The sequence below is a fragment of the Numida meleagris genome, chromosome 3 (genome assembly GCF_002078875.1).
Source record: "Numida meleagris isolate 19003 breed g44 Domestic line chromosome 3, NumMel1.0, whole genome shotgun sequence".
In the NCBI taxonomy this organism is placed as follows: domain Eukaryota; kingdom Metazoa; phylum Chordata; class Aves; order Galliformes; family Numididae; genus Numida; species Numida meleagris.
In genome coordinates, this window is record NC_034411.1 from 62,691,055 (window position 1) to 62,705,272 (window position 14,218).

General features: G+C 37.1%; 1 protein-coding gene across 12 annotated transcripts in view; it reads left to right on the forward strand.

Moving 5' to 3' along the window:
- CEP85L (centrosomal protein 85 like) overlaps positions 1–14,218 on the forward strand; it is a 157,000-nt gene that overhangs the window by 54,982 nt on the left and 87,800 nt on the right. Inside the window, exon 1 of one of the 12 annotated variants that reach the window (XM_021392849.1) lies at positions 1,197–1,398. The exons of the other annotated variants lie outside the window; for them this stretch is intronic. Coding sequence (XP_021248524.1) covers positions 1,212–1,398 — 187 coding nt within the window. The 5' untranslated portion in view covers positions 1,197–1,211. Of the gene's footprint in view, positions 1–1,196; positions 1,399–14,218 lie in introns of those variants that run through there. 12 annotated transcript variants of the gene reach the window in all.

The window sequence follows — 14,218 nt, forward strand, 5'->3', positions numbered from 1 at the left end:
TGTTTTGGTAGAATTCAAACACAATTGAAACCTGGGTTCTTTCAGAAGTCTAGTAATATTTCTAGGAGTGGATAGAAGAACATATGCTATTATGTTTCCCATTAAGTGACTGAGAAGTTGGCTCAAATGACTGTAGTCATACAGCTAGGGCATCATACATCTGTGACATTGTGCAACTCAAATTATGGGTTATTTTCGCCCAAGACTCGGTTTTCTTGAGGTACGCATCAGATTTCCCCATCTTTCTGCATTACCTACCAAGTATACAGATGTCCTTGAGCAACAGAAATCCCACAGATGAGTTTGCCTTTTCCCAAGGAAAGTGTGACCCATGCTGTCTTTTCCAGCCAGTTCCTTGTGCATGCTACTGGGACCCTATCCCTTTCCACAGTACAGAGTATCTTTGGGCAGGGCCAGCTCTGTAAGCAGATCCTCTAGGGTTTATTGATGGAGCGGCTTCTGCTATATTTACAACCCAGCACTTGAAGATCCCAGCAGCTGTCACTCAAGTTTTAACAGTTCGTTATATTATTTAATCTTCTCAGAGGCTCTTCGTGATACCCTTTCATCCTCTTTCCTACCTCCTCTCTCCCCCTAGGGTTTTTTTTACTTGTCCTGTGAGGAAGCTACATCAGTTATTTAATATGCATTCATATTTACAGTGAAGCTTCTGCTACTAAAAAGCTAAAACTAGATAAGCATTAGAAAGAACAGAGCTTCTAAGTAGAAGGTCATATGAAACTAATTTATAGAGTTGTGGTTAGAATAATATCAGGCAAGGTGACGTCTAGGGGAGTTGTCTTTAATATATCCTGTAATCTGTATTTCAGAGTGTAATGGATATCTGGCATTCTAATAGGAAAACAAGGAGTATCACACAATAATTCTTTTTGTATTTAGGTTAGTGCCATGGGACCTGGGCACGCGAAACTTGAATCTTTGCTGAGAGGTCTTATGGAGGATTTCACACTTTTCCTTCCTGCTATCATGTTAGAGAAAGCTCCTGGCTTGCATTCATCAGCTTGATAACTTGGGGTCTCCTGAAGCAAGCAGGAATGACATTAGAGATCAGTTCCAGAGAACAGCATTGGAGGAACCTTTTGAGCCATAAACTATCATTGTATAAACACTAGAAACGTAGTTGGATACTATTCAATATTTAATGTATGCATTCAAGCAGTGTTTGCAGCCTTATCTGGAAGAAAAATCACATGACCCCACTTGAATTGTTTCCTCTGTGGGCAAAGCAGTGCTCTTGGTGGATTACCTATAGTCATTTGGGATGTAGGCAGCAAGTTGTTCAGAGACTTTTGCTGAGCAAAAGAAAACGTTCTGGTACTGTCTGGAGTTCTGGGTCAGGACATGGTAGAGAAGACTGGTTGTATCCTCTGCAGAAAGGTTTGTAAATCCCTATTGGTTTTTTGTGTTATTTTCAACAGATTTCTACCACTACCTATTTCTGGAGGGCTTTTTTCTTTTAGTTTTTTTCAGTGAAAACTAAATTTCTACCTTAATGCAAGTAATGAAAACTTTTTCTTGTTATATATATATAAGTTTTTTGAAGTAGAGTATAAGAGCTCCCTGTTAAACAGATTCTTTTTCAGTACCTCACTTGTGTTTCTGTGGTAAATCAGATGGACTTCTTACATCAATTTTGGCATTATAAAGACAGCAGCAAGAAAGAACAGTGTGCAGAGAACACTCCTAAATGAAGCATATTTACTCCTTTCATCTCACTTCCTTCTTCACTGACTTCCTTCAGGTTAGAGGAAGTGAGAATGGAACTGTGAATGCTTTGTTTTTAAAGCAGTTAAAACTGTCTGTGTTTTTTTTTTTACTGTCTTAAATGCTTTTTATCCAGTCAAACTGAGATGGAAAATTGGTGGACTCCCCACTAGAAACATGATTAAAAAAGAAAAACCAAGATGTATAATCTTTTCTTCTTTCCTGTTAAAGGGCTAGGGAAGAAGACTTTGCTGTGACAATGATCATGTGTATCAGCTGTGGTTGAGGAAGCCTGCATTGTAAAGTGTACTCAGCTGCACAGAGATTACTTCTTTACCACTAAAAGGAGACAACCCTTCATTCTGGAAATTTTTTAGATGTATATTTGGCTAATGTGAATCTTATGAAAACTTTGAACTGAGATTATGACAGAGTTTATCCATGTTTATATATTATGTAGAGCTATCAGCTGTCTTTCAGCTAGTTGCAGATTTTTTTTGCCTCCTTACTAGTCCTTTTTTTGTTGTTGTTGTCCCTAGATGTTTTTAAAGATACTGGAGTTGGTGTTAATATCCTCATACTGTTACGCTGCATTCTCATGGTGCTTATAGAAGTTGCTTTCAGAATGTGTCTGTGGTACCTGAAATCTGATCTGCACTGTTGCAATGTAGTTTTACTGAAGTTTTAGAGACCTTGAGGATTTGTCTTGCCTTAGGTACATTTACTTCTCTTTAAAAGCTCATTTAACCCAGTTAAAAGGCTTTTATTATTTTCATCTAGAAATGCAAATACAAAAGTAGCGTATCATTAACTGATATTAAACAAAAGTATTTGAACAAGAATCACAAGAAGTAGGTGCTAATGGAATTGATCATTAATATTAGTTCACAGTGGGAGAAAACAGGCTTTCAGTTGGTACTTTTATGGAAGCATGAGTTAATTTAACTCCTTTGTTGGGTAGCTTATGGTTTTACTGTTCTTTCTTTTAGCCGGTAGTGAGGTTTTAGAGATGAGGTGCAAGAGGAAGGTTCTTAATTCAAAATCTGCTTGGATTTAAGAGGAGTCTGTGTGAAATACATCAGGAGAATGGAGATGAGAATATCTCCCAAGTAGTTGTTCCTACCTCTGAAATCTAGCTTTATAGCTGTGCACTATAGATCGATATAAAGAAATCTATAAGAAGTTTGTACGTAGTCTGAAAAATAGTCTTTGTTATATAAAATGCAGAGATGAACTTTTCTACCATGTGAACTATTAACTGAATTGGCGAGGATGTGCCAGGAAGCACTAAGTGACCTGGTCTGAGGTTTGGCGGTTGTTTTCTGAGTTCAAAGCTGCACCGAATTCAGGACTGGGCTGAAATGAACTTGTTGCTTAGGACTGTTTTTTTTTTTTTTTTTTTTTTCTGTGGCTATGTTGTAAAGATCTAGACAATATTGGTAGTGTTAGTACTGCCAGGAAAAAAAAAAAAGAAAAAAAGAAACAACAACAACAACAAACTGGAGGCCCTGTGTTTCCTCCTGGCTGCAGAATAGTCATTGAGGTGCAGTCATAAATAGCCTTTTGATTTCAGGGTAAGATTTGGGGCCCTTGTTCATTTTTCCTCGTTCCACTTGAAAAGAGCTCTTCTCTTCATTTTCTCTGTAACTTCATAGTAAAAGAGCTAATGGATGATGATACAGATTACAGACATGACATCTCAGTTTGTTGGAATCTTAAGCCAGTTGCTAAGAAAAGTGTAGGATATGTCTCAATGCGGAAATCACCTTTTTTTCTTGTCTTGATGACTTTGCTTTTTCAGTGCTACTGAAAAAAAAAACATTCAACTTCAAGAAAGTCATTTTTAAAGGTGTATTTTTATTTGTGTAGTAAGTCTTATGTGCTGCTCTTCAAACTCTTATTTTACTTAAAAATAACTTAAAAGTTAGATCTCTTGTCTAGATAAAGATCTTTGGCATGTTTTTTTTTCCTGAAGGAATTTCCCTTAAAAACTATCTTATGGATGGAGTAATATTGGCCATGATGAGAGAGGATGCTTGTATCTTGCTTTGGCTTAGTTTGTGGGTTTTTTTAGTTGCTTTTTATTTTTTAAAACAAAATGCACAACCTTTCTCTTTCCTGGGAAATCCCCAAATTAGCCATCTTCCCTTCCCCCCTTCCCCCAACCAACTAATAGTAAATCTTTCACCAACTGACCACATGGAGACTTTGCAGAGGTGTGCTCGTTCATTTTAATGATCCTTTATTAGTAATAAATATCCAAATAAATCTATCTAAATAAATAGTCCTCCCTCTGGATTATTTTAAAATTATTTTTATCTTCCCTTAAAAATAACTTTCCACTGCACTTTTATGTTCTTCTATAATAACTTTCCTTAGAAATTTGTTGAAAAGTTCATGCTTCATTCTGCTTATGAAAACAAATACAACTTATGTAATGAATAGCTTTTCAATGTGTTTTCTAGCCTTCTCTGTAGAGAAACACTTCAAAGCAACCCTGGCCAAAAATATCAGTTACATAGATATGAAGAGTATCTTCTGTGTATGCTTTTCTTTCTGATCATGCTAACTTGAGATTTTTTAAAAAGAAAAAAAGGCAGTCTACATGCATAGGTAAGAGTAAAACTGTGTATTCTTAGAGGGAGAGAGATTATTGGCAAGAAAATCATTGATATTTATTACTTCTAAAGCAAAAAGTTACTCCCAGCAAATAGACTTCTGTGCAGCTTTTTCCCTGTTTCGTCAATGATGCAAATACATAAAAGTGCTTTTTGTAAAAAGGACCTTGATTTGATACAGAAGATTGTAGATTGGGTTTGCATTTTATTTCATTTTTTTTTAATCTCTTGCAGAATAGCAGTTTAAAGAAATACTTGATTTCCTTTAAATAACATCACTGAGTGATGTATTAGTGGTCTATTTCTGCTGGGTTGTTAGGAACCTGTGTTCTTGTAAAGGATGTGGGGAAAACATGTTCTAATTTAGGTCAATTTCTTCCTGTTCACTGTGAGGTTCAGGATTTGCACCCTCTTCTGTTCACTCTTCTTCCTGTTACTGTTCCTTCAGACACAGAAGGAAGAGACGGTACAGTAAAAGTGAAATACATCTATCAGGTGTTTAATATTTACACCTATAAAATTTATTTTTTTTATGTTTTGGACTGGATGATCTTGTAGGTCTTTTCCAACCTTGCTGATTCTGTGATTTACAGAAATTTGTAAGAAATTACTATCCATAAATGTATCTCTCTGTTTGTGATCTTTACCTTAAAATATTTTTATTTTCCCTGATGATGACTTGCTGGATTACTATTATTATTGTTAGTAATAGTAGTAAATACAAATGTCTGCCTTTTTTCCTGGTTTTATTTATTCTTTTACTGTCCAAAACTGGGTACCAGCTTAATCATTATTACCTGTTTTTAGGAAGTCTATATGTTATAAAACAGAGTCTAAATAATAAGATATGAATATACTACACAATTTTATTTCTTACTATATATAATAATATGATATATAAACAAATGTAATGTTATATCTTTATTCGTGTACATATGTGTCTGTATATAAATAGGTCTTGATTTGAAGAAATCCTTGTGGTTGGGCTGCTACTCTTAAGTATACAGGATGATTTTATTCTTGATGTGAGTCTGTGAACCATACTGAACATCCTGTGTGTATTTCTTAAGTTGTAGGAGCTATGATAAACTCTTAGTGGCATATCCTTTTCCATCAGAGTTTAGCCTATCACTATCAATGGCTAAAAGTATTTTGTATTCTTAAATAGAACAATTTTTCTAGGCTAATTTAAACAATGACCTTTTTTGTATGAAGTACCAGGAGGTTTTCAGTTTTCCCATTTATAACTTTTACTTTAGAAATGCTTAGAGATTCTGGATAGGATTATAGTTACTGTTCTAACTTATATGCAAATGCTGCAAAGGAGACTCTTAAATGGATGAGAGATGCTTTCAGATTAAACTTTTCCTTTGAGAATTTGTGTAGTGAGAAGCATTCCCTTCTTCCTCATTGTAGACTGTCTGCATGCATTCATTCTTTGCAGGTGAAAATGGTGGCAAGATTCTAATTTTAATTAGCTCAGCTCAAAACGTGAATTAAAAATATATTTGAAGCGCATAGAAGTGAGATGGAGAGAGAAGTGTTAGGTATTTCCAAATGGCTAAAAGAATGTTTAAAACATTTAAAAAGAACAACTTGAAACTTTTTTTTTTAGAGATTATTAAGGACTCAGATGAAGTTTTTCTTTGTTGCTTTAGTTTTGGTAGAAATAAGAACTGACAAATTCGTGGTACAGATACCTAGAAAAAAGGAGCATGCAGCTAAGATCTTCAGATTTAAATTTTGTGTTTTAGTAGGATAGTTCAAAGCAAGAATTTCAAATGTCACCATTCATTTATTACTGCACCAGATGTGTGCCTGCAATGCACACTAGTGGTTTGATAGACCATTTAAGTTTCATTATGTAAAAATGAATAGATAACAGGATGTGAATTAGGATGTTTAAACACTATGTAACTCTTGGCTTTTATCTCTAGGAAAACCCTGCTGGTATGCAGTGTCATTGTTTTCCATTTGAGAGGAAAGCTACAAAAAAAGTAAAATTACTAACTTAAGAGAACAAAAATTGGTCCTAAAAATGTGTGGTTATTGTCATGTATAGGTAGCTGAATGTAATGGCTTCTGTAAGAAGGGTCTCCTGGATTGTAACTGAAGAGGAGGCTGGGTGGTTTTTGTGGGTTTGATGGACATAGAATCTTAGAAATGAGAAAGTCTTAGCCTTTCTGCAAGTTCGCAAGCTCTAAAAGAAAATGTGTTCTGCTGGGTGGTACTGCTTGTGAAAGAATAACTCTTTTCCCTTACGTAGACAAGGAGGAAAAAAAATACTTGGAAATAAATATCCCTTATGAATAAAACAAAGGAAAGCAATTTTTGTGGAGATTGCTAGTATTATTTGCTGTCCAAGAAATCCTTAGTGAAGTGATTCCTGTCTTTGGTAGAACTGGAAATGTGCTGACCTTGTGACATGGCCTCACCTTTATCTTATGCTACTTTTTTTTTTTTTTTTTCCTCTCTATTCAACTCTCATCAGCATCACCAGCATCAATAGTCCTGGTAGTTCCTCTCATGGCTGGCCCATGTTTTTGTTCCCAATAGTGTTGAGAGAGAGGAAGGAGAAAACAAGTTGGACTTGAAGCAGTCTGCAAGATAAGTATGCTTTTCACCATTCAGGCCTTTCGATGAAACATCTCTCGTCTTCACTGGAGAGTCAAACTACCTTACTCCTTGATGCTGAGAGGTCTATGGTAAAGGACTGTACAGGGTGCTCAGCTGGGCAAGCTTTATGTGGAGTTCACAAGTGACACAACTGCTCCAGTTTTTACTTTCCCATTCATTCACTGATCATTTGTTAAGGAAAAAATGTGAAGGTTGGTTCTGGCCAGACTTCTGCGTTTACGGTCTTTGCTGTAACTTCTCACATTGCTGATGATAGAATCATAGAATCCTTAGAACTGGAAGGAACCTTTAAAGGTCATCTAGTCCAACTCCCCTGCAATGAACAGAGACATGCACAGCCAGATCAGGTTGCCCATGGCTGTATCCAGCCTCACCTTGGAAGTCTCCAGGGATGGGGCATCAGCTGCATCTGTGGGCAGCCTGTTCCAGTGCCTCACCACCCATACTACGACTTTTTCCGTAGATGTAACCTAAATCTACCCTCTCTAAGACTGAAACCATTTCCCCTTGTTCTGTCACCACAGACTCTGCTAGAGAGTCTGTCCCCTTCTTTCCTGTAGCTTCCCTTTAGATACTGAAAGACTGCTATCAGGTTACCTTGGAGACTTCTCTTCTTCAGGTTGAACAGCCCCAACTCTCTCAGCCTGTCCTCGTAGGAGATGTGCTCCATTGCTTGGACCATTTTTGTGGCCCTCCTCTGGACGTGCTCCAACAGGTCTATGTCTCTCCTGTACTGAGGTATCCACATCTGGATGCAGTACTCCAGGTGAGGCCTCACCAGTGCAGAGTAGAGGGGCAGGATCTCCCGTTTTTCAGTGGAAATCAGGATGGGTTATCTTGGAGAGAACTAAAGAATGCAAGAAACCCAGAAGCTCTTAAATGTGTACTTCTGAAGTTTTTGAATGAAATGGCAATTCAGAGTAAGAAGGAATCCTAGGGATGTAAATGAACACATACTTAGTTCTGGCAGGTAGCATTGTCTAGCAGAAATAATAAAATGTGATGTATTGGCAAGAGTTCTTGTTTATGGAATTTTCCAGGAATTTTATACTCCCATGGGAGTAGCATACCCTTAATTTACTGTAAAAGTTGAAAAACATTATTTAGTCATTTTCTTAAATGAGTGGTTATTATTCCTGCTGCCTGGGGTATAAGCTCAGGAATTGATAAAGAGTCTGACAAATATGGTTGAGTTCTGTGCTTCATGTTTAGAGAACTGAGAGATACAGAGAATTATGGATTTTTTTTTCTGAAACTGACTGAATTTCACGTTGGTTAAGTTGCTTCATTTCTTTTCTGTATGCGTTTGTATAGATAAATCATGAATATAGGCAAGGAGAGTTTGTGTGCCTGTATGTGTATAACAAAGATATTTGTACTTGTTTTTTGATAGCACGACTAACATCACAAATCTTTTTGGCCTGTGATAAATAAGAATATCAATTAAAATTTTTTAAACAAAATGCAGTACAGAAACCTCGGATAAAAATTACTTTCTGCTTTTTGTTAATGAGTCTTGCATTCAGTGTTTACAATTTTACTATCAATACAGTTCTGCTGTTTCCAGTGCTCAGTATAATTGGGCCTAATCTACCTACAGTTGCTAGCCCAGGACTTCAAAGGGAACTTAGCCGTGGTTGATTTTTTTTTTTTTACAAGTATTTTATGGAATGTGAAGCATGCTAGTTTTGATTTCTCAAAAATCATTTGTGTCAACCTCTTTAAAGCTAAAGTGCATTAATAGCCTTCCACCACTTGAGTGATGATGGGAAGATCTGTATGTAGCTTCTAAAATTGCTACCCTTTGCAGAGTTTCAGGTTTCATCCTGGTAGCTTGGATGTGGGCTGAATGCCATTACAATTTGCTATGTTAGGGATTTACTGGTACTATTAAGTAACACTGGAAAACATACATACTGCATTGCGCAAAGTGGCTCTCTTGTGTTTCTCTGAGGTGAAAGAAGACTTTAATAACTAACATTATTTGGTAGAATTACGTGTATATTTTGAAATAGTTGTAAGTGGATAATTCAGAATCTGTGAGCTAGTGGTTATGGAGATGATTCTGAAATGGAGAGAAGATCCTGGTAAGCTGTTTTCTCCTGCACCAGTTTTTACAATGTTCTTTATCCCCTGCGTTTATTTATCTTATTTTAAAAAAGCAAATCTGAAATTGAGTCTAGCTAAGAATTCTGGTTTTCATTTTTGGACCATGCTATGATAGTAACGCCAAAACTAAGGTGTTTCCTAGTAGGTTGGAGTGAGGAGGAGAAGCAGTGTTACATTGTTTTGCGTGGGTGGAAGCACTGCTAATGTGCTTGGATACCATAGTGATGAGTACTATAAATACCCAAATGTATGAGCCAACAACTGGAAATAAACTTATAAACACTAAATTCTTTCCATTATCAAAGGCAGCAATTGAAACATTCTCTAGTCTCCACCTCTGTCTCTACTCACAGCTGTGCATACTGGAAAACAAAACGGATGGGCAAGCACTCTGTCTTCTAATTTTCATGGTCTGCAGAGAGAAGTTATCATCAAATCTTTTAAAGGAAAGCTTAGTTTTTAATTGCTTGTTCAAGCTTGTTAGTTTGTAAACAGTGAACCCCTCATGTATTACTACTGCATTACAAAGTATTAAAGAATTCAAAGAATTTAGTGCTCATAAGACAGTAAGTGTTACAGGTAGCAGTACATAAAGCAAGTTTGCAATTCTTATGTTTAAATGTGAAAGCTATCCTTAGTAATGCTGGTGATGTACTAGGTACTCTTGGGAGGGATGCTGGTGTTGAACCAGCATCCCATTCAGGTGCTAGGTAGTCCATCTGGGTAGACATTGCAGTACCAATCTGATTTTTTTTTTTTTATAATGATGGAGCAAACCCTGGAACTTTTCTGTAGAGAAGATGATTCTCTCTTCTCCCTGTTTTGAATGCTTTAGCATTTTTTTTATCTTGACTGGCTGTAGAAATTATGGTTACAGTTCTGTTTTCTACAGGGGATCAGATGTTGTAATGTGAGACTGTTTATGTCACTTGTAGTGTGTGCTGAGTTTCATACCAGGGAATATGGATTTGGTGGACAAAATGGTGCCTGACGTGTACATAAGTTGCCAGAGGAACTTCTTTCAGGATAAAAAACATTCTTTTAAGACTTTTATCATAATCTATGACATACATTTTCTTGCCCTTCTGATTTAGTTGGGTTCGTTGCTTTCATTTAATTTGTGTGCTAATGCATGAAATTTTCTAAAATGTGTTAGCGCACTGATCTTTTATCTTCTCTCTGGCATAGGCAGTGGGAGAAAGCAATTAAAATGCATTTTTTTCTTAAGTGAATTGCCAGTGAATGAATGGAGAAGTAATAAACTGCTGTTAATATTTTTTATATATATGTGTGTGTATATATATACACTATATATATAAGAAAGGATTGCAAAACTAAATATTTTGTCTAGGAAAAGCCCAGATAAAAGACTGTACTGGACATTATACAATTCTTTCCTAATTTGGTATCTGTTTATTGAGGCACGCTTTATAGTTGAAATCAGATCTTTCAAATGTTTTTTTGGAAGGACACAAATGGCTTACAGTTTTCAGAATGTTTCAAAAAAAGTGACTTACAAGTTCAGAGGGACAGTGTGTGTAACCCCTGTTATATAACCATATTTGCTTTGTGTGCGGTCTACTAGCAGGTGAGAATGCTGATAACCGAGATATGCATATATATTCTTATATCCTGGAAAAGTTCAAGGAAGTAGTATTCAGATGGCAACGTTTGAGGTTTTTGTCTCTGAAACTGTATTTTGTGGCTTCTTTGATGGAAATAAAAGGAAGTATGGTCCCTCTCTGGATTGAGGCTTGTTTTTTACAGTGCAGAAATTCTCCTAAGAGTGTAAGATTTAGTTCTAAACATAGTCTCTGCATTAGCACAGCTAATTTTATCTGTGTATTATTCACATTGGCTCAAAATATCAACTGCCCTCTAAGGAAAGCAAAACCGAGTCCTCAGAGTGTGTGTGGAGAAGATGGAGGGCTTGGAGGAAGGTTGTTAGTGGGCATCACAGAAATGTGAATCCCTATTTTATTTTTTTTGTTTCATGCTGTAGAGAAATGAGGCATTAGAAGTTGAACGGTGTCTAGCTGTTGTCAGCCTCAGTACTATGTCTTCAAAGATGCGTCAGAAAAAAGAAAGTATTAGAAGTTAGAGTCGAAATGGTGAAAGCCAGAAAAAAGGCATAAGAAAACAAGTTTTTCTGCATCTGTTTATTATGTTGTAGTCAGCTTTGTAGGGTGGATTTTTGATTTTTTTTTTTTAAATATCTTCTTGCCTCTGTCATTTTCAGAAACATCTCTATTAGTAGCAGGAGTGTCAAATTCACCTGGTAATACTAAATTTTTGATTGCTGTAGGATAATGCTGAGAAGTCTTGGCTACCAGTTCTACTCATTGTAGGTAGCAATAGGTAAAAGCAGGTCAGGTGTACTGAGTGTCATCAGGCAAGCTATTTTAATACTCCGCCTCCTGTTCTTCATATGGAAAATGGAGACAATAATACTTAAAAAGTAAGTAAGTGCCTTTACCTTTAAAACAGAGTAATGCTCAAATACAACCTAAGGTTATTTCTGTGTGATCTGAACTGGGTTCCAGATGGTGATCTATTGGTGACATGGTCTGATTTACTGTGGAAGACCTAAGGTAGCAAAGAAACTTGGAAACTATGTGGATCAAGAGTGCTAGGTTCTGAGGAGCCCAAGTTTAGCTGAATATGAGTTACTACTAACACATTATTCTGTTACTACGCAGGGGCCAGTATCTGAAGAGGAGAGGCTTTCCCAGCAACTTCCATTGTTCTTGAGGCAGCAGTGGAATTTGGGGATTAACAGGGATGACTTCTGTCCCTTGGAAGAGCTTGGTGCAAGCTTACTCAAACTGTATGAAGTAAATGGTGTGTGGAGCATTCACACCAGTGGCAGGTAGCAGTGGCAAGTTGTCTCTGTTCAGCAGCCTGGCCTGATTTGTGCCTGTGGCAGGCAGGGAGGGAGGTGGTGTGCTGAGGCACCTGGCCACAAAGTGCTGTGGAGGCCATCAGGCTGTGAACAAGACCTAGTCCTCCTGCCTTGCAGGGCCGGCACCCTCACTGCTGCAGAGGGAAATCAGTAGAGGAAATGACAGTGAGTACAAGGTTGAGAGAGAGACTGAAAATGAGTCTCCTTCTGTATTCCTGTGTAAAGCTGAAAGCTGCTGCTCCTGTTGGAAAGAGCTGTTCCTGGTGGCTTGAATCAAGACAAGGGGTCTGTTTCTTAGCAGTGAGCAAATGGGGCACAGACCAACCTGAATGTGATATTTTTAAGCTAAAGACGATCTTCATAAGAACAGGAGTTAAATTTACAGTAAGGAATAATCTCAAATGTAGCCAAGAACTCCAGTCTCCTTGGAAATTGAAAGTAAGATTTAACATTCTGAAGTTAGTTGACATTAAACTATAGATTGTTTATGGCTTTACTTAGGAATAGAATGTAAAGGATTGATAAACTCATTGGTCATGAACAGCAGTTTTATCTGCATGGTACTGCAGTGGCTGAGGGAGCCCTCGGAGTCAGCTCTGGTCCCTTGAGTCCCTTTTCATCACACATGCACTTTACTTTCTCTTCATGTCTGAGGTGAGGTGGTTCTGGTGCTGTATGGGATCAAGTCAGCTTATGTGAGAGTGTTGGTATTGGAGGTGGGACATGGAATAAGTTAGAGCTGCAATAGCATGCATAGATTTCCTTTGGAACTGAGAAAGTACAACTACTGCCTCTGTTGGTACAGGAAAGTAAAGGGGTAAGTATGTTCCCATTGCTGGATGATCTTTTGCAGAGGATGAAAACATCTAGGATTTTTCTGTCCCTGGAGGGAAGCAGTGGATTTCTTCAGGTGGGCTTGGTTACTCCATATTTTGTGCAGACTTCCCCAAGTGGAGTTGAAGTAACTCCACCAGAGGGAGTTTCTGGTGGCTCTTGAGGTGGATGGTATTTATAGCATGGATATCTAGGCAATTCAGAAATAAAGGACAGATCTTTTGTGCATTTGTAGCATTTTTTTTCCCTTTAGCCATTGCTTTTAATGAATGTGCCTACAGGCATAGTTGATTTCTGTATGTCTTCACTGTTAAGTGCTTGTTGTTGAAGAAAATGGAATTGGAAGCTGTAGGCAGCTTTCACAGAAGGCAAATGCAAGTTAAGATCTGGACTTCAAGTAAAAAAAAAATAATAAAAATAAAACCCTGTGGCAGAAGTTTCCACTTATTCTTTCATTTCAACAAAATTAAGTTGCTTGATTACGTGACTGCTGTTCTGGAATATTGTTTTATCCTCTTATCTGGGGGGAAAAAATAGAACCTGTTAATCTAGAAATTGTTCTACTTAGTTATGTAACTGTTGCTTAAAAATAGCTTCAGATTGCTGGAAAAGAAAGATTAGATATTATGAGGTAGGATTTTCCTCCTCTGTACAATTTCTGTTCCTTTAAAAAGAGCATCTATATTTTAGACATAAATTTTTTTAACAATTTTGTGGTTGCCAGTTGTTACGTGTACTCTCACAGCACTATCCTGTAGCCTCACTCTGAACTGTGCACGTGCTGCAGTAAAATAGCGTGAAAGCTGAATGCCAAAAGTTGGTAGGCAGAGGTACTTTTCATGGTGTGGGCAGGTACTGCTGGGAAGGCAGATTGTTCAAAGGGTTCAGAGCATTCTTTTTTATGTTATGCCTATGGAAATCATGGTTATATTGGACAGTGGCTGTATGATACTCTTTTAACTAAGGAGGCAAAACATATAAATCAAAAAGTTTATATTATCTCAGGAAAAAGGTGGTTCTTTCAAGACCCACTTCTATTCAAACATGCTCAGTTTTGTCATTTAAAAATATTTTATCTAAGTTAGGCTAACCTTTTTAGATGAATTTAGCAGACAAATCTGATTCGGAAGCCCCATTTTCACTTTAGATTGCTTTTGCAAGCTTGGTGCCATAGCAATTATTTATTCCTCATTTCCAGTGCCCGAAATGGGCTTACCTTCTGTTTTCTTTAGACTCTAATAAGATGGTCTGTGTGTTTCAGTAAAAACAAAACAAAAAACTCCCATATAGTATTATACTAGCCTATTTTCATCACAGGCTTTTAATGAATCTGTATTTCTGCATTTCTCTAACAATGACAGCTAGAATAACTGAGTACAGTAAGGAAAATTGT